This window comes from Xiphophorus hellerii, chromosome 22, assembly GCF_003331165.1.
Source record: "Xiphophorus hellerii strain 12219 chromosome 22, Xiphophorus_hellerii-4.1, whole genome shotgun sequence".
Lineage (NCBI taxonomy): Eukaryota > Metazoa > Chordata > Actinopteri > Cyprinodontiformes > Poeciliidae > Xiphophorus > Xiphophorus hellerii.
This window is the reverse complement of record NC_045693.1, coordinates 20,204,281-20,227,129: the sequence shown is the minus strand read 5'-3', so window position 1 is coordinate 20,227,129 and position 22,849 is coordinate 20,204,281. Positions and strand designations below refer to the sequence as shown.

General features: G+C 38.3%; 1 protein-coding gene across 1 annotated transcript in view; it reads left to right on the top strand.

Moving 5' to 3' along the window:
• Positions 1-22,849, top strand: part of ryr2b (ryanodine receptor 2b (cardiac)) — a 78,309-nt gene that overhangs the window by 10,071 nt on the left and 45,389 nt on the right. Inside the window, exons 18-50 of the mRNA XM_032553542.1 lie at positions 948-1,189; positions 1,889-2,081; positions 2,265-2,484; positions 2,851-2,955; positions 3,050-3,153; positions 3,282-3,365; positions 3,496-3,655; positions 5,103-5,250; positions 5,477-5,685; positions 7,349-7,523; positions 8,711-8,919; positions 9,094-9,286; positions 9,525-9,657; positions 10,857-10,971; positions 11,260-11,420; positions 11,568-11,727; positions 13,000-13,086; positions 13,193-13,419; positions 13,641-13,854; positions 13,935-14,537; positions 15,245-15,445; positions 16,356-16,467; positions 16,598-16,738; positions 16,990-17,266; positions 17,346-17,460; positions 17,573-17,705; positions 17,789-17,892; positions 18,018-18,153; positions 20,258-20,441; positions 20,625-20,733; positions 21,529-21,649; positions 22,069-22,238; positions 22,493-22,713. Coding sequence (XP_032409433.1) covers positions 948-1,189; positions 1,889-2,081; positions 2,265-2,484; positions 2,851-2,955; positions 3,050-3,153; positions 3,282-3,365; positions 3,496-3,655; positions 5,103-5,250; positions 5,477-5,685; positions 7,349-7,523; positions 8,711-8,919; positions 9,094-9,286; positions 9,525-9,657; positions 10,857-10,971; positions 11,260-11,420; positions 11,568-11,727; positions 13,000-13,086; positions 13,193-13,419; positions 13,641-13,854; positions 13,935-14,537; positions 15,245-15,445; positions 16,356-16,467; positions 16,598-16,738; positions 16,990-17,266; positions 17,346-17,460; positions 17,573-17,705; positions 17,789-17,892; positions 18,018-18,153; positions 20,258-20,441; positions 20,625-20,733; positions 21,529-21,649; positions 22,069-22,238; positions 22,493-22,713 — 5,766 coding nt within the window. The remainder of the gene's footprint in view (positions 1-947; positions 1,190-1,888; positions 2,082-2,264; positions 2,485-2,850; positions 2,956-3,049; positions 3,154-3,281; positions 3,366-3,495; positions 3,656-5,102; positions 5,251-5,476; positions 5,686-7,348; positions 7,524-8,710; positions 8,920-9,093; positions 9,287-9,524; positions 9,658-10,856; positions 10,972-11,259; positions 11,421-11,567; positions 11,728-12,999; positions 13,087-13,192; positions 13,420-13,640; positions 13,855-13,934; positions 14,538-15,244; positions 15,446-16,355; positions 16,468-16,597; positions 16,739-16,989; positions 17,267-17,345; positions 17,461-17,572; positions 17,706-17,788; positions 17,893-18,017; positions 18,154-20,257; positions 20,442-20,624; positions 20,734-21,528; positions 21,650-22,068; positions 22,239-22,492; positions 22,714-22,849) is intronic.

Genomic DNA, 22,849 nt, shown 5'->3' with positions numbered 1-22,849 from the left:
GATGACATTGTTGACTTCTCACCAATCATGTTTTAAAAAGACGTCAACAGAGAAAAAAATGAAATCACGTTTTCTAAAATCTTTTTTTCTTCTCTGGGACTCTCAGTTAAATTAATTTAACTGCTTAATCATCTGTGTATGTTATCTTTTTATTTTTTTTTACTAAATTCTCATAATTTTTTAATTAAAAAGATGCTCCATTTTACAAAATGGATGTGCTAGTTTGCCCCCAGTTTGCAGAGCGGAAGTAACTTCTCAGAACTTGGTTTTAGGACATTTATCTAGACAGGTGGAAGAAATGGAACAAACAGGAACCAGAGTGTAGCAATTTACAGAAAACGTATTTACATAGTTGCAGACAGTAGCTTCACATACTGTAAGTGTTTTTTTATTAGCTAAAAAAATACTAACTAAATGACATTTACTTGAATTGGTTTAGATGGTAAAAATATCCACACTTTGTGTGAGAAACCTACCACTCAAACAGACGCATTAAAAAACCTCTTGGAAAAATTATTTAGATATGTGATGGTATCACTCACTGATGTAACCTATTGGTGAACATGCACTCATTGGGACTTTTTCCACCGATGCAATTGAATTTATTCAAGAACAGACATTTATTGATGAAATTTGAGCCTGAACATTTTTTTCATATGGTGCTACTTATTTCATGCAGTTGACTTATTCTTAAAAAGCAAGTACCACCTTGATCGGGACTTTGGTTTGATACAGTGATCAGTGATCAGAAATGTGTTTCCCAAATGCTCTGTGTCACTATTAGTTCCCCCTATTCTTTCAACATGCATTCACTGAACAAGGTCTAAATATGGACTACTGTCACATTTGGACAAATACCTCTATACTACTAAATTTAAAAATTATACTATTCCCTAATCTTTTGTTTTCTTTGCCCTTTCTTTCCTTTTTCAACACCCCCACTGCAGCATGAGAGCAAACATCTTCCTGGCGATGGGAGAGGCCTCGGCTCAGCATCGGAGGTGGTACTATGAGTTGGTCGTTGATCACACTGACCCGTTCCTCACAGCTGAACCGACACACCTGCGTGTTGGCTGGGCCTTCACCGAAGGCTACCTGCCCATGCCCACAGGAGGAGAGGGCTGGGGGGGCAATGGAGTTGGAGATGACCTCTATTCGTTTGGCTTTGATGGGCTACACCTGTGGTCAGGTGAGTAAGAGAAAGTCCTTATGATGTACGTTTTGGGGAACTGCATAACTTCGGTGTGGTTTTGTAATCCCAGTTTATTGTCGTTAGTATCACTGTCAGAATATATATTCATATCAATTTATTACATTCACATCACAGTAGATTGGTACATCATTTGAAAGATGCTTTGCATTAGCAATAAAGTTTGAAAAGTGAAACCTGTGTATAGCTTCATTACACAGGGAGGGCTATTTTCTTGTTTGTTCCCAAAACAGACTCGTGACATAAAATATCTCTGATAAAAATCCATTTTTATTCATCCTATGCAATGTTAAAATTTTCAGATTTTTAAAAACATTTTTTAGTTGGAAGCCAATATCACCTAAATAAAAAGATGAAACACACCACTGTGCATATTTAATGTATATAATATGAATTTTAAAAAGTGAGTGTATCACTGTGAGAAATCCGAAGTGTTTCGAGTAAATTATTAGTCTTGGTGTAAGTGCAAACATATTATTAAGGAATGACATCAGTCTATGGAGCATGTTCATTGCAAATTCCTATGAAAGAAAATGACACATTAAGGACAAAACATTTGCATTAACCTTTATCGCCTATTTAGTCAGTGTGAGAGCAATGCTACATCTTAATACAGATAAAATTTTTCGTGCAGTAATCACTTTCCAGTAACCTGATCCTGCCTGACCTGAATTTCAGGTTGTGTGGGCCGTAAAGTCAGTTCCCCCTTCTCTCATCTGCTGAAAGATAATGATGTGGTTAGCTGCTGTCTCGACCTCACGGTTCCATGCATCTCCTTCCGGGTCAACGGTCTGCCGGTGCAAGGCATGCTGGAGAACTTCAATGCTAATGGACTTCTGTATCCTGTGGTCAGCTTCTCAGCTGGAGTCAGGTCAGCAGTGTTAAAATCCTTAAACTGATCTCTCTCTCCCATTCAGTTTGAGTTAATGTTCTGTTTTTTTTTATTTTAATTGTATATTAATGACAAATAAATGTAAATGTACTGTAATAAGACTTAGTTTTTTGCTTATCGAAAACCATTGCTGCCTTTTTTTGTCCTTTTCCTGAACATCAGGGTTCGTTTTCTGTTTGGCGGGGGACATGGAGAGTTTCGCTTCCTGCCCCCACCAGGCTATGCTTCATGCTCTGAGGCTTTGCTCCCCAAAGTCAAACTGAGGGTAGAGCCGTGTCAGAAATACATCTCGGACTGTGAAGAGGGAAAAAAAGAGCTCATTGGCCCCTTGGTGCCAGTCACTCCAGTTACCTTCACCCCCACTCCAGTAGACATCAGCAAGGTAACATCCAGCACACACAGGCATATTTTTCATCTAAAGAAAGCCAAATTTATTAAAAATGTCATGCTAAACAAATATTCCCACCCAATTTGAAGTTACTATGCTGTTCACTGGGCACTGTACTTTGACTCGGATACTCTTCTTCACAAATCATGCGGGTTATGTCTGTAGGATGGCATAAGTTCTGGTATACATACAAGTCAAGCTTGTATGTATGAATTTTGAAGCATGTGCCTCTTAATCTGTTTTGATGTTAAACTGGCAATTCACTGTGGAATGACTTCGGTCTCCCAGCATTTCTAGCTTGATAAGCTCTAGCCTGAATTAAGTTGCAGTAGTGCATTGACAGCGATTGGCCTGTTTTAGGTTGTGTTACCTCCACAACTTGAAGACATCCGAGAAAAAATGGCAGAAAATTTTCATGAACTCTGGGCAAAGGACAGAATTGACCTCGGCTGGACAAATGGACCTGTAAGAAAAGTTGTTTTTTTGAAAAAGTTTAACTAACTCCTGTGCTTCAGTTCTGCTTTTTGGCATGAAATAGCAAACGTTTGTTGTCAAACAGGTGAAAGACGAAGGTAAACGACACGACCCTTGTCTCATGGAGTTCTCCAAGCTTCCAGAGCAAGAGAGAAACCAGAACCTTCAAATGGCTGAGGACATACTTAAGTGAGCTCCAACACTTCAAAACATAAAATTAAAAACTGATTCAAATCAAAACCTTGCTGTACTTTAAACAGTTTAAATCTTAAGAACTGCCTTCTCTGTTACTGAGTGCTTCTCTTCTTCCATTGGAGGACGGTGCTTGCCCTTGGTTTCCACATTGGTTTGGCAGATGACCACGCTGAGGAACGCATCAAATACATGCGACTACACACAAAGTAATCATTTTAATTTTGTATTCAGAATGCAACATCCTGGTGTCATAAGAGTCAAGTTAGATTTTTGATAGAGCTAAACGCTTGATGCTAAGTGTTCAGATTAGATTTTGTCCTCTGTCATCTGTTTCAGGTATGAGTTGCCGTGCGGCTACAGGCCTGCACCAATAGATTTAAGACAAATTACTCTCAGTTCAGCTGACAAGGACGTGGTTACCCTGTTGGCAGAAAACCATCATAATATCTGGGCCAGAGAGCGCATCAAACAGGGATGGACCTATGGAACTGAGCAGGTGCTATTTTTTTGTGATCTTTTTGTAGTGGTTGTATACAGGTGCAACTCAGCACCTTAGAATGCCATTAAAGTTGATTTATTTCACTAATTCTATTCAAATGGTCAAATTCAAAGCAAATGTAATCATTACATATAGAGTGAAATCGTTGGGCATTTATTTCTGCTAATTTCAATGATTAACACTTACAGCTAATGAAAGCCAGAATTTATTTTCCTAATAAATTACATTACATAACACCAATGAAAAGGATATTAACAGAGAAATGTTGCAAGCTCGGGTAGAGGAAGGGATTTTCTACTCTGACACACTCATTCATTCATGTTAAATGATTCATCTGGCTAACATTGTAATGCTTTTGAACCAATTATATGATTTGTATAACATCCAAAGCAGTTGAGTACTTTGGACACCACTCAGATGCTACAAACCACACACGAGTTGGAGTCACATATGTCATAGGATATTCTATTGGTTTAGATCAGGCCAGATTGTTTGTCGGTCAAGCACTGATATTAAATCAGGTATTGATAATTTACCCAGTTTGTTCAGGTACCAAGACCTGCTGAAAAATTAAATCATTATGTTTTATAAAACCTGTAGCTTATGATGGAGAGGGCACCAACATCAGTAAACAATGAGGCGTTTCAAATCATTTGCTGCCTGTAGAAATGTCATTGAACTTGGACTCTGTGCCGCTCTTGTCATCCTCCACACCTCGAAATCTTGTCACTTTAACCGGCGGAGGCTTAGTATTAAGAAGGAGGCATGACAACAAACTGAAGCTGAGGTGGATTTATGGAAGAACTGACGGGCAGATTTGCGCCAAATACCATTATACAGTGACAGAAAGCAGCTGGGTTTTATACCCTGAGCAGTTTCACCGGACATACCAAGAAAAGGGTTAATAAAAAAACATTTAAAAAATAACAATAAATTAACAGTATTTATAAAAACACAATGCCAAAGCAATAAATGGTACCAATAAATATCTACAGGCATACACATCCTAACAACTAAGCTAACCTGAAGTCAGTCAAAGAATAAATGTAACTGAACAGAACTCCCTTGGAGCATTACTTATTTAATACTTTTTCTGAGAGACAATTCTGGGTTTTCTTCAGCTTTAACCATTGAAATGAATCGACACAAACCCTTGGAACACATGATCTTGTGTGTTATTAGTTTTTGAATTAAATTACTAAAATAAATGTATTTTCAAAGATGGTTCAATTTTACACCCAACTGTCCTGCAGCAGTATAAGCACAATTCATAGTTTAACATGTTTTAATTAAATTCAGAATGGTAAAATTAAAAATAATTCCACCAAGTTTGTGCAAAGAAAGTGATCCGTTTCCTCAAGGCTAACATCATTCAAGGTTTTTCAGGCATAATTTGTTTCCTGTTTTGCCCTTTACCAATCCTGTATTATTATATTTTTTTAAGGATATAAAGGGGAAACGGAGTCCTCATCTCGTGCCTTACAGCCTTGTTAATGAAAGGATGAGGAAAGAAGGCATGGAGAGTGTGAGAGGGGCCGTCCGTCTCCTTCTGGCATTTGGCTACAGCCTGGAGTCCCTAAGCCAGGAACAGAGTATGAACCAAAGCCCAAATTAAATGTATAAACACTGTAGGTGATGTCAAGGAATGGCTAACTTATAAAACTAAATGAAAACTCCCAAATTACCATTTTTAAATTATGGTTCATCGCTGTGACATCTGTGAGCTTTGCAAAAATGAACTATTTAACATGTTTTGGGTGCAATTGAAATTTTTATTTTCCGAGATAACCATATTTGCACTATTTCTTTGACTGACAGCTCCTTTATCAAAGCCATGCCTCTTTTCTGTGGAGAAGAGCAGAGTGTTCAGACCAGATAAATCCTACGCGGTGACCATGGGGAAGTGGTATTTTGAATTTGAAGTTCTGACAGCCGGGAACATGAGAGTGGGCTGGGCCCGACCGGGCTGTACTCCAGATAAAGAGCTCGGCTCAGATGACCAGGCTTATGTCTTTGATGGGTTTGAGGTGAGGCATTGCAATTTTACAACTTCTGATATTTCCAAAGATTCTCGCTGTTGTGGAAACCAAAATCTCAGTCAGTTCTACTTAAAAAAAACAACAACAACAAAAAAAAAACACATCCTCTAGACCAGGGGTGGGCACTCCTGGTCCTCGAGGGCCGGTGTCCTGCAACTTTTAGATGCATCTCTACTTCAACACACCTGAGTCAAATAATGAGGTCGTTAGCAGGACTCTGGAGAACTTGACTGTTCTTAGGAGGTGATTCAGCTGTTGGATTCAGGTGTGTTGGACCAGGGAGACATCTAAGAGTTGCAGGACACCGGCCCTCGAGGACCAGGATTGCCCACCCCTGCTCTAGACTGTGATGTAAGAAAGTTTTTATTTCGAGACAAAAAGTAGCCCATTCAGAAAAATAAAATGAAACAAATCATCAGACATTGTCTTTTTTTATTCAAAATAAATTTCATGCAAATGGTCTAGGTTTATCTTTTTTCTCATTTTTTAAATTACTTGTACAACATCAACAAGCAGTTTGCCTGATCCTTGCTAAACATTTGTTTTGTTTGATTTATTCAAACATCAATAATTTGAATCGCTTACAAACCAATTTCACAACATAATTTTCTTTTATAACTCAAGGCTGTTTGTGCTAAATGCATTTAAGCCTCCTTTAAAAAGGGACTGTATTTATTTTGGACCCAGACTTTTCATAACCAAATAAACTTTACTCTACACAAAGCAAAAATGAACGTGGGTTTTGATTTCAGTTTGATAATGGACATTTATAACTCTTAAGTTATAAATGCATGTCAGTGACCTTCCCTGCATTTGTTTTTTACAAACCTAACATTCAAGATGCCATGCTTAAATTCTCTTACTAGTTAAGGGTTGATTTCTGTCAACAGTGATGCACAGCCCATCATTAATATGCTGCTTACACAAAATCAGAGATAAACAGGGTTTTGTTAAAGTTATGAAGGAGGCCACACATAAATCTTCAAAAAGATAAATAGATTCATTGTAATCAGGGGAAATCAAAGTTTCCAATATAAAGTGTGAAAGTCGGATCAGGTTTAGGTGTGTACAAGTGGATAATGTATGCCTGGTGTGAAGACAAAATGAGCTCAAAACAAAAACTATTAAGTTACCTTTTCATCACCAATTATTCTAATTGATGGTTTTCCAGTTACTGGTCTTCATTAGGGCTGTGATTTTAAACTAGTGCTTAATCCACATGTTTTCAATTATGTATTGGACTTTTTGTTTAATCATTTTACTCTCTGTGGCAAGTATCTATTCAGTTACTTACCTCTTTATCAGTAACTAAACTGATACACAGGTAGTTGAACAGTAATTGAATGTACTGATTCAATTACTGTGAATCAATATATAGTAATTGATTCAGTAATTATGTATTCAGATCCTCTGTTCCTCGTCATTAATATCTTTACTTAACATGCTCCTCCTGTCTTTATTCCTGAATATGGGTCAAAAACAACCCCCTTTTTCTTTGACAGCATTTTAGAAATGAACAAAATAACAGATTTTCAAGTGTTTATACCATCTAAGGTTTTCATTAATATTCTCATAAGCCATTTCTGGTACTTTGATGTTGTTTTTCTGAATGTCTATGACCGCTTAAGTAAAAAAATGCTGTTGGTTTCAGGCTCAGTGGTGCCATCAGGGTGGTGAGCCCCTGGGACGGCGCTGGCTCAGAGGCGATGTGGTGGGTTGCTTGGTGGACGTGTTCGAAGGCACCATGATGGTCACGCTCAATGGAGAGCTGCTGTTTAATGACAGAGGATCAGAGCTGGCTGCCAAGTATTTGGATATCAGAGATGGTGTGGAAAAATCCTTTTGCTGAAATTTGCATACCGAACTACACTGACGTCTACATACACTGATCTTATGCGTGAAACTTTGAGAGAAAAAGAAACATATAACATACATATTTCTTCTGTTTTTGCTTTTTTGATACCCTTTAGTATTCCTCATCATCAAGCGAATTTCAACATAACCTGTGCAAATGCACTTTCAGAATTTTTAAGGGAAAAAAAGCATTTCATTTCATCAGTATGACCCATGTAAAAATTTATTGTCTCCTTAGCCTTATAATTGGTTGTGCCCCCATTTTTTGCAACTGGTGGATTAGGTGTTTATAGTAACTAGTAATGAGTCATTTACATCATTGTTGGGTAACTTTTGTCCACTCTGTTGTAGAAATGTTTTATTTGATCCACAGTGGAAGGATTTCAAGCACTAGTATTTTTAGGTCATGCCACAGTAGCTTGATTAGATTTAAATTCAATACTATCAGTAGACCACACCAACATCTTGCTAAAGAGGGCTTTGGAGTCATTCATAGGTGAAATTGTTGGTGGGTTTGTTTTCAACCATTATGAAGCTACATAACCGCATAAGGCCAGCTGCAATTCTCCTTCAAGATTTTGTGGTAAAGAGCAGAAGTCAGGCTTCCATCATTTATGGGAATCCAGGTGATATATTGGAGAGTGGGCAGCCTGAGGGCACAGACATAGTAGGAACTATAGACGATGACCTTAGGAACTCTTGTTCCACAGAAAATCATCATAGATTGTCGAGATTTTTCAAATGTGAGGCTTGGGCTTTGTGCTTTTTTTGGTCAGCAGTGGTTTTCATCTTCTCTTTTGGATGCTGTTTTTGCTCCCAGTGAGTTCTTGATTTTGCAATTCTGGCAGTGTTCAGACTTGGGTGTGGCCAGTTAAGCTGAACTCAAAGTTGTTTCTCACAGATAATTCAGGATTTAACACGGGGGAAGTTATTTTTTTACAGGGATATGTTGCTTTAAATAACCCTTTCCACTGATAGATGAAGATTTCAGAAAATTGAATTCACTTGTGACAAAGAATAGAAGAAATCTATATGAGGGCAAACACTCTCACAGAATTTTGTTTTTTTTGCTTTTAAAATAATAAGTTTTAAAATAACCTGGTGAATGTATTTTTTTAGTCTTCTCTTTCTTGTTTGTTTTTTCTTCTTCTTCTTTTAGGCCTGTTGCCTGTGGTCAGTGTTGGGGTTAACCAGGTGGGGAGGATGAATCTGGGCCGCCAGGTGGAGTCTCTGCAGTACTTTAACGTGTGTGGGCAACAAGAGGGTTATAAACCCTTTGCTTTTAATATGACCAGAGACCCATCTCTGTGGATGAGTTGGAAACTGCCCCAGTTTACTTCAGTTCTGCCTGTTGATCACAGCTTACAGGTCAGTGCCATTTTTTTTTTATTATGCCTTTCCAAGGACCAAACATCATAGAGTAATTGTTGGATTGTTAATACATGGTCGTCTCTGGGACCTAGCATTATATGTACCGGTAGTTCTATTGATGTTTTGATGCTCAACCTTGATCCCGAAAACAATGTGCAAATCTCATTCAAGGTTACTCGACTTAGGGGCTCAATGGATTCCTTATCCAGCCTGAGGGTCTCTCAGCGGGTGTTGGTGCAACATGGTGGAGGAAGTGAGATGGGCTTTTACCGGCTCAGCATGCCCATCCAATGTGCTGCCACACTCAGAAGCCCTGCAGAGGGGGGGCTTCAAGTCCCCTCCAGCTCTCTAACTCCAAGTTCAGGTTTGGAGGCATTGCTCGCAGAGAGGACTCCCACAGATAACATTGTGTCTAGTGCAACACATGAAAACCAGTGACCCGTTGAGTGAAATACTGCAAATTGTGTATGGGATTCAGCTGCAATTATCCAGATTTATCCCCCCCTGTCCAGATCGGTGATATTCTGCTATCATGACCTTCATGGATTGTTCTGGTTAAGCTCCCCAGGGCCACGTTGTAATTAACGCCTGTTGTCTTTCAGTGAGGAAGGAGCTGGAGGACACAGACTCTGACTTTGAAGTTCTGATGAAGTCAGCACGCAGCTTTGCCGGCTCAAGAGATGAGCTCGACCACAAGGATCACAGTCATGACAAAACATCTAAACTGAAACAGCGGTAGGTGATAGAGAGTAAAAAAAAGAAACTCATTGTGAAATTTTGAAAAAAACTCTCAATTTCAATTCAGTTAATTTATATTACAACATTTTATTGCAAATTTTCTCTTACAGGACATATCAGTCCAATTCATGAAGTTCTTATTATAGTTGTAGTTAAATTTGTGCATGCAGCCCAATTAAACCCAAGTTCTAATAGAATAAAGTTGAACTGATTGCATTATATTGGTTAACATTGCTTTAAGGAACCTCACCTGTTTAGATCAGGTCATTGCTTTTGCAGCTGTGCTTGATCTGGAGCAAACGTGTGATGACCAAAGAAAAGAACGACTTCCTTTTAACAGGAAAACAACTTCCTCTAGAACTCAACTCAGTATGCATCACCATTTTCTGTGACTGGCAGGAGGTTATGAGGACAGAAAGGAAATACCTAAAAAACCCCAAAGGGGGGTACCTTTTGTGGGAAAGAAAAACAAAGAGTATGCGGGGATATTAAAAGCAATACCCCAGTGAGTAGCTTACTTAAGAAAGAAACACAGCTAAACAAAAGAGCCACCTGGCCAGGACAACTTTCTATAAAATTAAAGTGGCCCCCTGTGGGGTTGTCAGCAATAACTATTCAGCAAAGAAAGCTAGCTAAGCAAAGAGCTATGAGGCTAGAAATTAGGAGCAGACCTAGGTAAGAAGCATGGGGTCAGGGCTTATTTCTATACAGAATAAAAAACTAAATCTAGCAGTAGCTCTGTCAAATATTCCATGCAGAAAATCTACATGACTAAATATGGAAAGACCGGGCTAGCTCCTCTGTGGAAAAAATACAGAAAACAAAGTTAAAAGCAGAAAATAATGCATAATTGGAGAGCAACAGTAGAAAAGGAAAAATCATCAGAAGGTCCTATAGCAGCTTAATCTTATCATAACTAAGTTAAACAGCTCAGGAAAACCAAAATCACTCTACCTGTAAGCTATAAATGTATACTCAATATGCATTTCATAAATGTTTATTTAGGCAGAATAATAACGTTCTTATGCTTTCAAACCATTTCTGTCTGCTGTGTGATTACAATAATAATAGCAATCTGGTATAATACATTTTCAGATTGAATAGGAGGGGAAAATTAGAAAAATTGAATGCATTCGAAGAAACAATGGTCGGAAACAGACACTGCATAACCCTTTTTACGTTCTGTTATCTGAAAGGTTCATGATGAAAAGGAGTAAACCAGGCTTAGTCAGCAGCAACTCCTCTGCACGGCTTCTAGAAGACGTTATTGTTGAAAAGGATAACTACGATCACCTTATCCAGAGCTCCAGAGTAAGATTTTCTCATTATCTCATTTCATCACAACCACTTCATTGCTCTACACATGGCTGGTGCTAATTAAATGTGTGTTTTATTTTTTTATTTTTGCAATTTCTGACAAGATTGCATTGTCAATCTTCTATCCTAGAGTGGGAAAAAAATCTAACAATTTGTTACACAAAGCTTGTGCACTTGCAGCGCGTCGTGGTTCTTCTCTAATTACCAGCCACAATAATTCGAAACATCCAAAAACATGATTTTAATGTCAAGCCGAGACACTCAATGACCTCTTTGTTACAGTATTATTATGCAGTGAGGATTCTTCCTGGCCAGGAGCCGTTCAATGTGTGGATAGGCTGGGTGACCTCTGACTTTCATCAGCATGGCTCAACGTTTGACACTGACAACGTTGGGACAGTAACTGTCACCCTGGGCGACGACAGTGGCAAAGTTCAAGAAAGGTTAATGTGCACAAAGACAGTTACATATTTTTGTGTCTACTTGTTCTTGTCAGGTTAAAATCCGCTTGGCTGGATAGTTTTAATGTTCTATCTGAATTAGACATGTTACAGCCAGGCTGCTAGTTGCATGTTTTTGAATCCTTGCAGTGTGAAGCGAAGCAACAGTTTCATGGTTTGTGCTGGAGAAGCTACGGGCTTGTCTCAGAGTCGTCGGAGTGCGGGGTTGGAAATTGGCTGCCTGATTGACACAGCGACCGGACTGCTCACTTTCACTTCTAATGGCATTGAGATGTCGACTTTCTTCCAAGTATGTCAAATAAAGTTGTGGTGAATCTACTGTATGTATTCAGCCTTAGTTTCAATACTTTGTAAAGCCACCTTTCGCAGCAACAGGGAGGTCACACCGCATTGCATTGTGGGATGGGTGTGGGGCAGGGTATCTTCCTGCTCTGCTAAAACCAGTCAGCATGTTGAAGAGACACGCCAATCTTGAAGGCATTTGTCTTCAAACACAATAAAGTATAGAAAAGTCAACTATATTTTTTGTGTTTGTCCTCTCCATTTATACAGCACATATTTATGAACATGAGGCTTAAAAACAAGCAACTTGGTGAAGTCACAGATCATTTCTATGTCTCATTTCAAGTTTAGTCAAGTTTTACAACACTTGTAGGGCATCATGTGTCACAGACATCTTATCTAATTATTAGATAATTATTATATTGATAAATGCAGTAATTTGATCTAAGCACACTGAAGAGCCATCCAATAAAGAAAGGCTTTTCAGTGTGAGGTCATGATTTCATCTCCTATTATAGTTCCCTTCCTCAACAGACCATTTTTGTTATGTTTCTATTGGCTTTACAGATGCAGAATAAAATGTTTGCTCAGTCTTTTTCACAAAATGGTTCAAGCTCAGCCAGACTTCAGCACTTGAAGCATTTCTTAATTGGATATAGGTCTGTACTTTGACTAGGCCATTCTATCAATTTATTATACTTTGATCTAAAACTATTAGATCAAGGCATATGATCTAATAGTAAGTTTCTAGTTTTGGGCTTACTGGATGGTGAACTGGTATTTGCTTAGGATTGTTCCATCTTTGTGTGTGCAGCATTAGTTTTTACTCACAATTGTCCTCAAAAAAAACTTTTGATATCTTCTTTGAACAGCTCTGCTAATGTTGACATTATTAGAGTATTAACTAATAATCTCAGTATTACCGTGCAACATATAGTTGCACAGGATTTTTGTTGATACACTTTTACACACCATTTTGTAAAAAAAGCAATTGAAAAGTATATGTACTTTTACTTCACTCATAATTAAGCTCTATTTTCTATGACTTTTAAAAAAAGGAAGTTAAGAATAAAAATACTAAGTTTGTGGTTGTAGCATGAAAAAACATGAAAAGACAAGGGGTATTTTTCCAAGAAACTATATATTTTTTGTTGCTAATATACTCAATATTCTAGTGGGCAAACGTATGCATTGGAAATCAGAAAATTCAAACTGTTTTCCCAAATGTTCAATGTTTACATTATTCAACACAAAGAACACACTATTTCCCTCTAATCAGCTGGAGGCTGGTACCAAGCTGTTTCCGGCTGTTTTTGTCAAGCCCACCACCAGCAACATGTTCCAGTTCGAACTGGAAAGCATCAAGGTGACAAAGCTTTATCAATCATAAATGTAAAGTTTTGGATGGTTGTTCATGTAAAACTTGCAATGTTAAAATTAAATTTGGTGATATACTTTTTGTCTTCCTCTAGAATGCCATGCCTTTGTCATCAGCTTTGCTTCGCAGTCAGAGAAGGAATCCGATTCCTCTGTGCCCTCCAAGGTTTCAGGTTCAGTATCTGAAACCAGTTACATGGACAAGGGTACCAGACAGTGGATTAAAGGTGTTTGTTGATTGGCCTGATGAACACCATGGCTGGAGAGTCCAATGCTATGACCCCCAACAAGTGATGACCCTTCAGATTCCTGATGAAAACAAGTAAAAAAAACAAAAAACACACTTTATACTTGTGTTTACAGATAAACATTTCTGTGATCTCATATTTTATGTATACTTTTTCTATTTTATTAGTGTTGCATTATTGCATTAAATATTACAAAATCACTCATCCTTTAGACATCCCCGCTAAAGTTTATATTAGATTTTAAGAAAGCAGAACCTCTGAAATTGTCTTTAACTTTTTTATGGCATTCACGCAGAAGTGTTGACATTTTGGAGCTGTCCGAGCTCGACGACCTCCTCGCTTTTCATCAAAATATCCTCCTGCTCTACTGCTCGCTCTGTGCCCTGGGTAACACCAGAGTTTGCCACGCTCTCTGCAGTCACGTTGACCAGTCGCAGATCCTTTATGCTATTCAGAATCCTCACCTCCCGGGGCCGCTCCGCTTGGCATATTATCAGCTGTTTATTCAGGTACCGGCCGTGTGGATTAAAAACAAATGGCAGAACTAAAACAATGTATTTTCTTTATCTCTTAAATTTCTTTCCTCTAGGTTTATCTAAGCAGTCACACCACAGCGTGCCTCACGATGAACCATGAATACATCATCCCAATGACAGACCAGGCCAGAGAAGCCTCATTTTATCTTAGCCGTGTCAATGGCGTTTCAGATGGAGGGAATGGTCAAACACCAGAGGGCACTTGTAGAAGCACATGCCTTAAACCACAGATGCGTTTTTCATCTCCTTGTTTTGTCAGGGGTGATGGGACGGAAGCAGAAGGTGCAGTTGAAATAGCCTGCCCAGACAGCCCGGAAATCCCTCTGGACACACTGAGGAATTTGACAGCGGACATGCTGACTGCCGGGGTTGTGGCTGTTGGTCAAGCAATGAGGGATCCTGCGGGAGGCAGTGTTGAACTGTTGCTCGTACCCATTTTAAGATTGCTGTACAACCTTCTGGTCATGGGGGTGTTTGAGGATGAAGACCTTGTGAGTGTGCTCAAGCTAATTGAACCAAATGTCTTCTCCAAAAATGTCAAAACCGTTGAGGAAGCCAAGGATGGAAAGCAAAGAGGTAAAAGCATCAACAAAAAAGATGATGCCATTAAACAAGGACTTCTTCAGATGGAGCTTCCAGAGCCTGTCCAGCTAGAGGTGGTTAAATGCTCCCATTTTTCTTTCTAATAAATAGAATTTTGTTTTAACAAATTGTGATACTAAGTTGCTTTGAGCACGTAAACCTTACATTGCCATGCACAGGTAGTCATCCCACTTAAAGACTTTCACATTTTGTGACATTGCAGCTAAAAATTATAAAGCATTTTATTAAGATTTTATGTTGCAGACCAAGCCAGAAAATAAATAAATAAAAATGTGTAAAGTTTAAAGAAAATAACACATAATTTCACTTCAAGTTTAGCTTGAGATTCTCAACTGGACTTAGGTCTGAACTTTGACAGGGCCATTGAATTGAACCAGTGGTTTTCAAACTTCCTATAGCAAGTACCACCTCAATAATACTTTGACATTTTGACAGTTATGACCACAAAAATTGTACATTAAATTATGTCCAGATGCTCTCTATTAATTAATTAGGTGACTTCTGAAGCCAGTTGGTGCTTAAAAATGTATTTAGGAGTATTAGAGTAAATGAAGGTAATTACAAGACCATATTTTTAGAATTTTGTTATCCACAATATTCACTGTTATGTAAATTGTGTTAGTCTATAACATAAAATACCAAGAAAACATATTGAAGTCTGTGCCTTTAACATTACACGATGTAAAAAAGTTAAGCGGGTACGATAAGTTTTGAAAGTACTATAACTCTGAAGAAATATTCTCACATTTTCTCTTTTTAGCTCTGTCATCTGCTGTCCTACCTCTGTGACTGCCAGGTGCGACACAGGGTCGAAGCAGTGACTGCATTCTCTGGTAACTTTGTGCGTCAGCTGCAGGAGAACCAGCGATTTCGCTACACTCAGGTCATGCAGGCACTCAACATGTCTGCAGCACTGACCGCTCGCAAAACCAAGGAGTTCCGACTTCCTCCACAAGAGCAGGTTAAATAGACCTAGACAGTTCTAGATGTATTACTGGACTGCAAAGAAATAATCAAAATTTTTTCAGTTTTTCTTTTTTCTGAATTTTTAAAATGAGGTCTTGTTAGAAGATAAGTGGCTATTAGCAGCAGTAGAATTTTTTGGTCTTCATTTAGCATAAATCCAAACCGGCTAGTTCTGGAGATGGCAGCTGATCTGACAGGGACCAGTATGAACTTCAATCATCTTAAAACAACTCAAACCTCAAAATCATCGTGGTTGTTTATGTGAACATTTGAATCATTGTGACATTTGCATTGGGTGCTTATTTACACAAGAACTGATTAGTCTGTGTGAAATGTGCGCCAAGAACAACACATAGAGCATTTCTAGTCTAGTTTGCAAACTGTCAGGTAAATGTAAAGGTAGCGTACAAAGAAAACGTATCACGGTGATCCAAGCTATCAATATTTTATTGACATTTCTCCTTACTTTTCTGTTGACTCTGACCAGGAAAGCTTTCTATTTTCAGTTTCTAGACATAAAGATAAAAGGCACTTACCTGCTCTATTTCTTGTTTATGAAATCATTTAATTACCTCCCTATCAAAATTATAGATTAAAAGTTAATAAAAAACCACATGCACAAAGTCCTAAGATTCCTGAGATTTGACTCTAAAGATTTGTGATTGCAGTCATCATTCCTACCTGCCTCACTGATTGTGACTATTGTAAGATACCAGATGTTTACTCTCGCTCTATCTACTAGAAAAGCCATCAGCTTCAAGTTGGATTTATAATAAATGAAGATGTGATGAAAGATATTTACTGTCACTTCAAGATTTCTGAACTATCCCTTTAACAAGACATGCTGAGTCCTTGTAGTTCACAGTATTGTTCATATTTTTCACAAAATTTCTCACCGTGAAAAGATCAATTTGCTGCTGAGCTTCAGAGAAGATGAGCAACAGGAGAACTGTCCATGTCCGGTCGAACTCCAACAGCTCCTGCGCGACTTTCATCACCTCCTCAACACACACTGTGGTACTGACATTGCTTATCTTTCACATATTAAGTCGTGGGACAATGAAAACCTCGTAGAGGACACTTAGTTTGACTGCCTCACATGCCTCACAAATCACACCAATTTCCTTTTATTTGCTGTCTTATCCAGGCACTGAAACGGTCCCAGACTCTGAGGAGGAAGATGATACCAAGATGTCTTTGAAAGATTGGCTATTCAGTCGAGCAGCAAAAGCAGTTGGACTTAAAAAGAAACCCACTGAAGTGGAGAAATATAAATCACCCAGTCTCAGTAAGTGTGCCTTATTTTTAAACATTTTGAAGTATGAAAAACTTTCCTTTTTTTTATTTTTTAATTGAATCAAACATTTGATCTTCTGTGTTCCAGTAACCCATTGTGTTTATCAGGCAACAAAAATGTGTAGCGTTTTGGGAAAATGAACGATTCTAAAGTGCTAGCTATTAGCATTTTCTTTTTAAGTGCCTTAAGGTTCCACATCCCCAGCTTTTATCAACACTCCTCACTTCCTGACATGTCTGCAGAGTCCCTCAGAAGGCTGATTTCTGAGGTGATGGTGTGCTGGGCTCAGGAGAGAGAGATAGAAGACCCTGGGCTGGTCAGGGCTATCTTCACCTTGCTATACCGCCAGTATCAGGGCCTCGAGGGCCAAATGGAAGGGTCACTCTCAAAGGCATATGCTATCAGCCAGTCTTCCGTGGAGGACACCATGGCACTCCTGTCCTCTCTGGGCCAAATTCGTTCTCTCCTGAGTGTCCGCATGGGGAAAGAAGAAGAGAAGCTGATGAACAGAAGACTAGGGTATAGTATTATTGTCTCTAGTGAGCCATAATCCTTACAGTGTGTTCTGTAATAACTTTTTTTTTTGTATCTGTTGCAGAGATATTATGAATAATAAAGTTTTCTACCAACATCCCAATTTAATGAGAGCTTTGCGCATGCATGAGACAGTGATGGAGGTGATGGTCAATGTTCTGGGAGAAGGGGAGTCTAAGGTGAGATCGACAGTGAAAAGCAGCTGTTGTTAATACTGTTTCTCTTTTTTACATATTTTGAAGTAAAAGGTAAAGTGATCCTCTTTACACTTCCTAAATTTCTCCATTTTAGGAGATTACCTTTCCCAAGATGGTAGCCAGTTGCTGTCGATTCCTCTGTTACTTTTGTCGGATCAGTCGTCACAATCAGGGAGCGCTGTTCGACCGCCTCACATACTTACTGGAAAACAGCAGAGTTGGGCTAGGTATGTTGCAAGACAAACTTAGCCACCTTGCTGGGTTACGATTTTAGTTTGAGTTTAAATTGTCAAACATTTTGTCTCCTCAGCTTCGCCGTCCATGCGTGGCTCCACTCCTCTTGATGTGGCAGCAGCCTCTGTTATGGATAATAACGAGCTGGCCTTATCACTAAAGGAATCTGACCTAGAGAAGGTGCAAAATTAAAATTTTGTAGGAACCTTAAAGATGAGTAGATGAGTTAGTTAATTGATGAGTTAGTTAATTGAATAAACAATTCATAAACAACTTTTAATACTATAATCTAATCTGCTGTCCAGGTTGTTCAGTACCTTGCTCTATGTGGTCTCCAGAGCTGTTCGCTGCTACTGGCAAAAGGCTACACTGATATTGGATGGAACCCCGTGGAGGGAGAACGCTATGTGGATTTTCTACGGTTTGCTGTATTCTGCAATGGTACATTTGCACAATTAGAGCGTCAAAAAATGTTCTCTCAGTTGTAATCTGTAATATTTATTAACCGTCATGGATGGTGATCAAGAAATATTGGAGGACACAGTCGCAGTACACAAAGAATTGCTTGTTTAAAAACAATCCAATTTGGGTAATTATGCCAAACCCTCTCATGGGTCAAATATTGTCTGATTCGATGGAACAGGGTTTGACCCAGAAGACTGGTCCTAATTTTCAGTCCAAATTATGGTTCTAAGAGAACCATACCTAATAGTTGGGTTGGATAAAATAAATGACAAATTCATCCATTTTTTATACCAACTGAATCCTTGCAAAGTCATGTAAGAACTTGTATCTTCCTCCAGCAGTTAATGACCAGTAATTGCCATGTAATTACATGTAATTACCATGCTTCAATGCAATCTTTTCATTTTTCTCCCAAAGATGAGCAACTTGTGTTCCCACATTTTAAAACTACTTGGGTCACTTAAAAATAAGAGTCACAAAAATCAGATATGAATCGTCTTCACGTCTGTCAGGTCTAAATACCTATTAAACAAAACACAGGAAGGACAAGAGAGTTAGATTCTTTGTTTCTCGCGAGGAGAGCAGACAGAGATGTGCTTTCAGTTACAAATCTCCAACCGCTCTGAAACACATCTGTCTGTTCCTCTCTTTTTATTTCTCTTTAGGAACCCTGCCACAAGGGGCGCTGCAACTCTATGGGGTGGGGTCAAAGCATTCATCACATGGTTGCAGCGCTAAATAACATTCACTTCTAGACACATGTTATCTATACTCTAGATCCCTTTTGCTCCAAGAACGGCGTTGAATAAGACACGTTGCATAGCTTCAAAGCAACGGCTTTGTATCACAAAGAAGCACAGAGCAGAGTTTATTGTCAGGCATGTAAAACTCTGCTGGGAGCAATTAACACCTCTGTCTTGTAGGAAGTCCTGCAGGGCAACAGCTGCTGAGAGTAGCTGTCACCTCTATTTCCCAGGGAAATCTCAGGATAGAATCAATGTTATTTAACACACAGAAACATTATCTAAATGTAACTACAAGGCTACATGATACAACAAATATTTGATAATTACTAAAAATACAATTTACCCAACAACGTCTAAGGCTCAAAATAATAGAATAAACTGAAACAGCAACTAGTGAATATTTTATGAGGGGGATACCTTTGGTAAGAAATGTTTCACCATTTTGATATCCTGAAATCATGTGGCTGAAGACTTCCTTTTGCACCTCCTTAATATGTATAACTGTAAAAAAATAAAAATAAATAAAAATCTATGTTCACTTTGTGAACTGTTCTTTGGTCAGAGTGTGAATGTTAAGCATAGCTAACGCTAGCTTTTGCTTACTGTTGTAATATACTAAAAGTAATATTACTACTTAGAAAATTAAAATGTAATAACAAAAAAAACAACATCAGCCATCAGAATCTGAATGAAGAAAATAAAACCTGAAAATGGAAAACGAAAGTAATGCATACTCCTTCTATTACAAACAACAGCTTTAATTATCAAATAAATTGACTTGTGTTTGTTGAAGCATTTATTAATGCTTTTAATGCATACAATGCATGGGATAATAATTGCTTATAGAACCTGAAGAATTTTGCTTCTGTCCAAAGAGCAAAACACAAAGCCTGAAAGCCACAAATAGCTGCTTCATTTCATGTTCCCCATTATCTTCGACATTTGGAACAGAGGTAATTCATTCTGCTATTGATTATCTTTTTCTGAACCAGTGCCTAAAAGTCATCTCTACAAATTGCCCTTGAGGTTGTTTACCATTCAGCCAAATGGCTTTCTGTTTGGCTCGTCTCTCTGTAATTTAAGGTTTCACCTCTTATCTAAACTCTTCAGTTTGTGCTCTATTTATAGAATATGATTTTGTTGTGATTGTCTTTCTGCTTCTGTTTACCAGTTTTTTTTTTCTCAAATGAATATAATGTACACATTCTTATAGTAGAGCTAGACTCTAGAGAATAAACATTAACCATATAGACAGGCTAAAGTGTTTTACCACAATTCAAAATATCATTATTGTTTACTTTTTCCCTTCACCTTGTGTGCGTGCCTCCCCACAGGCGAGAGTGTAGAGGAGAATGCATATGTGGTTTTGAGGTTGCTGATCCGTCGGCCAGAGTGCTTTGGCCCTGCGCTGAGAGGAGACGGTGGAGACGGGCTGCTAGCCGCCATGAAGGAAGCCATCAGCATCTCTCAGGACCCATCTATGGACGGACCTTTCCCCAGTCAGCACCCCAGCAGAACGTCTGTATCACACATATGCAGACACGTAATGGATAATCTAAAATTCAGATAATGTGTCATGCATTCAACGGCACCACAGAAAAAAAGCCTGTCTGTAAAACTAAAAGCTTTTGGTTTTTCAATGATGTCTGAGTGTTTGACATTGAGGAATGTTCTGGCTTTTGTGATTGATTCCTGTTATAGGGATGCAGCCCATAGCAATGAGGATGACCTTATTCACATGGGGCACGCCATCATGACCTTCTACTCAGCTCTTATTGACTTACTGGGACGCTGTGCTCCAGAGATGCATGTAAGTAGTTTTAGTTTTTCTGCCGTAGCACAGAAAAAAAAACTGTAAAATAGTTTTTTTTTGGGGGGGGAAATGACAATTCTTATACCACACAGCACACGAAATACACTTAAAGGCATACTGCAAAAAACTCCTAATGTGATTATTTGTCCTGCTGATGGCTAAAAGATAATTCTAATGGCTTAATTAATATTTTTGCCTAAAGTGTTTTTTTTTTTCTTTGCCTAAAACATCTTTTGGAAAGAAAGAGGTTTTTTTTCTGTTCAACAAAATTACTTTTGGCAAAAAAATGACTTGGGCCATTATTGTAGGAATGTGACAATGTGCTTTTGTCTGATTTGCCAATAAATTGTGAAAGGTTTTGTAAAACTAAATGAGACTTCATTTGCTTTTGTCTGACTGCAGCTTGTCTGGTGTGCATTTTTGGATGATGGGTAGTGGCTAGAAAAAATGTTTTTCTTGTATATTAAACATATTTCTTCTTAACAATGTCTTGTAGTAGCAGAACACCACCCAGAAATTAGAATTAAAATAATTAAATAATAGTAATTTAAGGTTGATCATGAATTGCTTTTAGACTTTTATGAGATCGAATCTTACAAAACAGTGATCACAATTATTATTAGACATAAAATAAAAAATAAAAATGAACATGCACTTTAATAATTTAATGCATGTAGTGTACAGGATATGTACAGTAGAACATGCACTCAAAACTGCTACAGGTTGATTTTGTGTTGGTGAATATCTTGACAGCGACTTACCAGATGTTCTCCTTTTTGAACTGTTGATCAGTTAATTCAGGCCGGGAAAGGAGAAGCCATTCGCATCAGGGCCATCCTGAGATCTCTCATCCCAGTACAGGATCTTGAAGGAGTCATCAGCATCTGCTTTCAACTCCCATCCGTGTCAGAAGGTTAAACACGCTGAATTAGACCATCTTATCATGCATTACTAGTTTATGTGATCACTTTTGGCAGCGTTGCCTTGCTTTACTGTTTTAGGAGATTAGAGATTTAGGATAAAATATTAAAATTTTCATCTTGGGCTGGATGGGTCAAACATAAATGATATTAGTCTTAGCCAAGTGTGCAACAATGCACTACAAAGAATTATTGAAAAAATCTTAACTAATGACTTGATCTTTTCAACATTTGTTTTACTCATTTTTAAGCTGGAAATATTGCATTTGATTCTGATTTGAATGCTGTGCTGCCTAAATTTTTTTTTTTTGGAGTTACCCTTTTCACTTGTGCTTCATTTGTTATGTTGAATTTAATTTTCCTTTTGTATTTAATGGTAACTTTGAATTGAGTAATTGTTTTTATGGTCTAGATGGTGTGTTGGTCGAGCCTGACCTGTCCACAGTTTTCTGTCCTGACCACAAGGCAGCCATGGTTTTATTCCTGGATCGCGTCTATGGTGTGGAGAGTCAAAGTTTTCTTCTGCACCTTCTGGAAGTGGGCTTTCTGCCTGATCTTCACGCAACTGTTTCTCTTGACACCGTGAGTATTTTTCTTGCTGTTTTGACCTAATTGACATATTGAATTTAGGACATATTGGAAGTGATTGGTGAAATACAAACAAATTCAGTATGAGTTAAAATTTTTAATTGTGTAGTAACTATGCAGTTACATCTAGTTTCTGAAGTTTTTGTGCATTTAAAATGCATATGAATTGATATTCAATTATTGTTAAGTTGATTCTGGTTTTTCTTCATTGGACTCCATCAGAAAACAGCCTCTCTTTTTCATTGCAGACTGACCTGGGATCTACTGACATGGCTCTTGCCCTCAATAGATACTTGTGCACAGCTGTCCTTCCCCTGCTCACCAAATGTTCAGCCCTCTTTCACGATTTAGAGGATCATGCCTTGGTGGTAGATTCTGTCATCCAGGCAATCTACCGGCTCTCAAGGGCTCTAAGCTTGACCAGGGCTCAGAGAGACACCACAGAGGATTGTTTGCTGGCTTTGTGCAGGTAAGGTCTAAAGCTTGCTGGCAGATGAAAACAGTGTTATAGTTGAGTGGCACAAGAGAATAAAATATGGTTGTTTTTGAAATTAAATGCATGAAAAAGAAGGTTTTAATCCGCTTGAGGATGTTTATGCAAATTG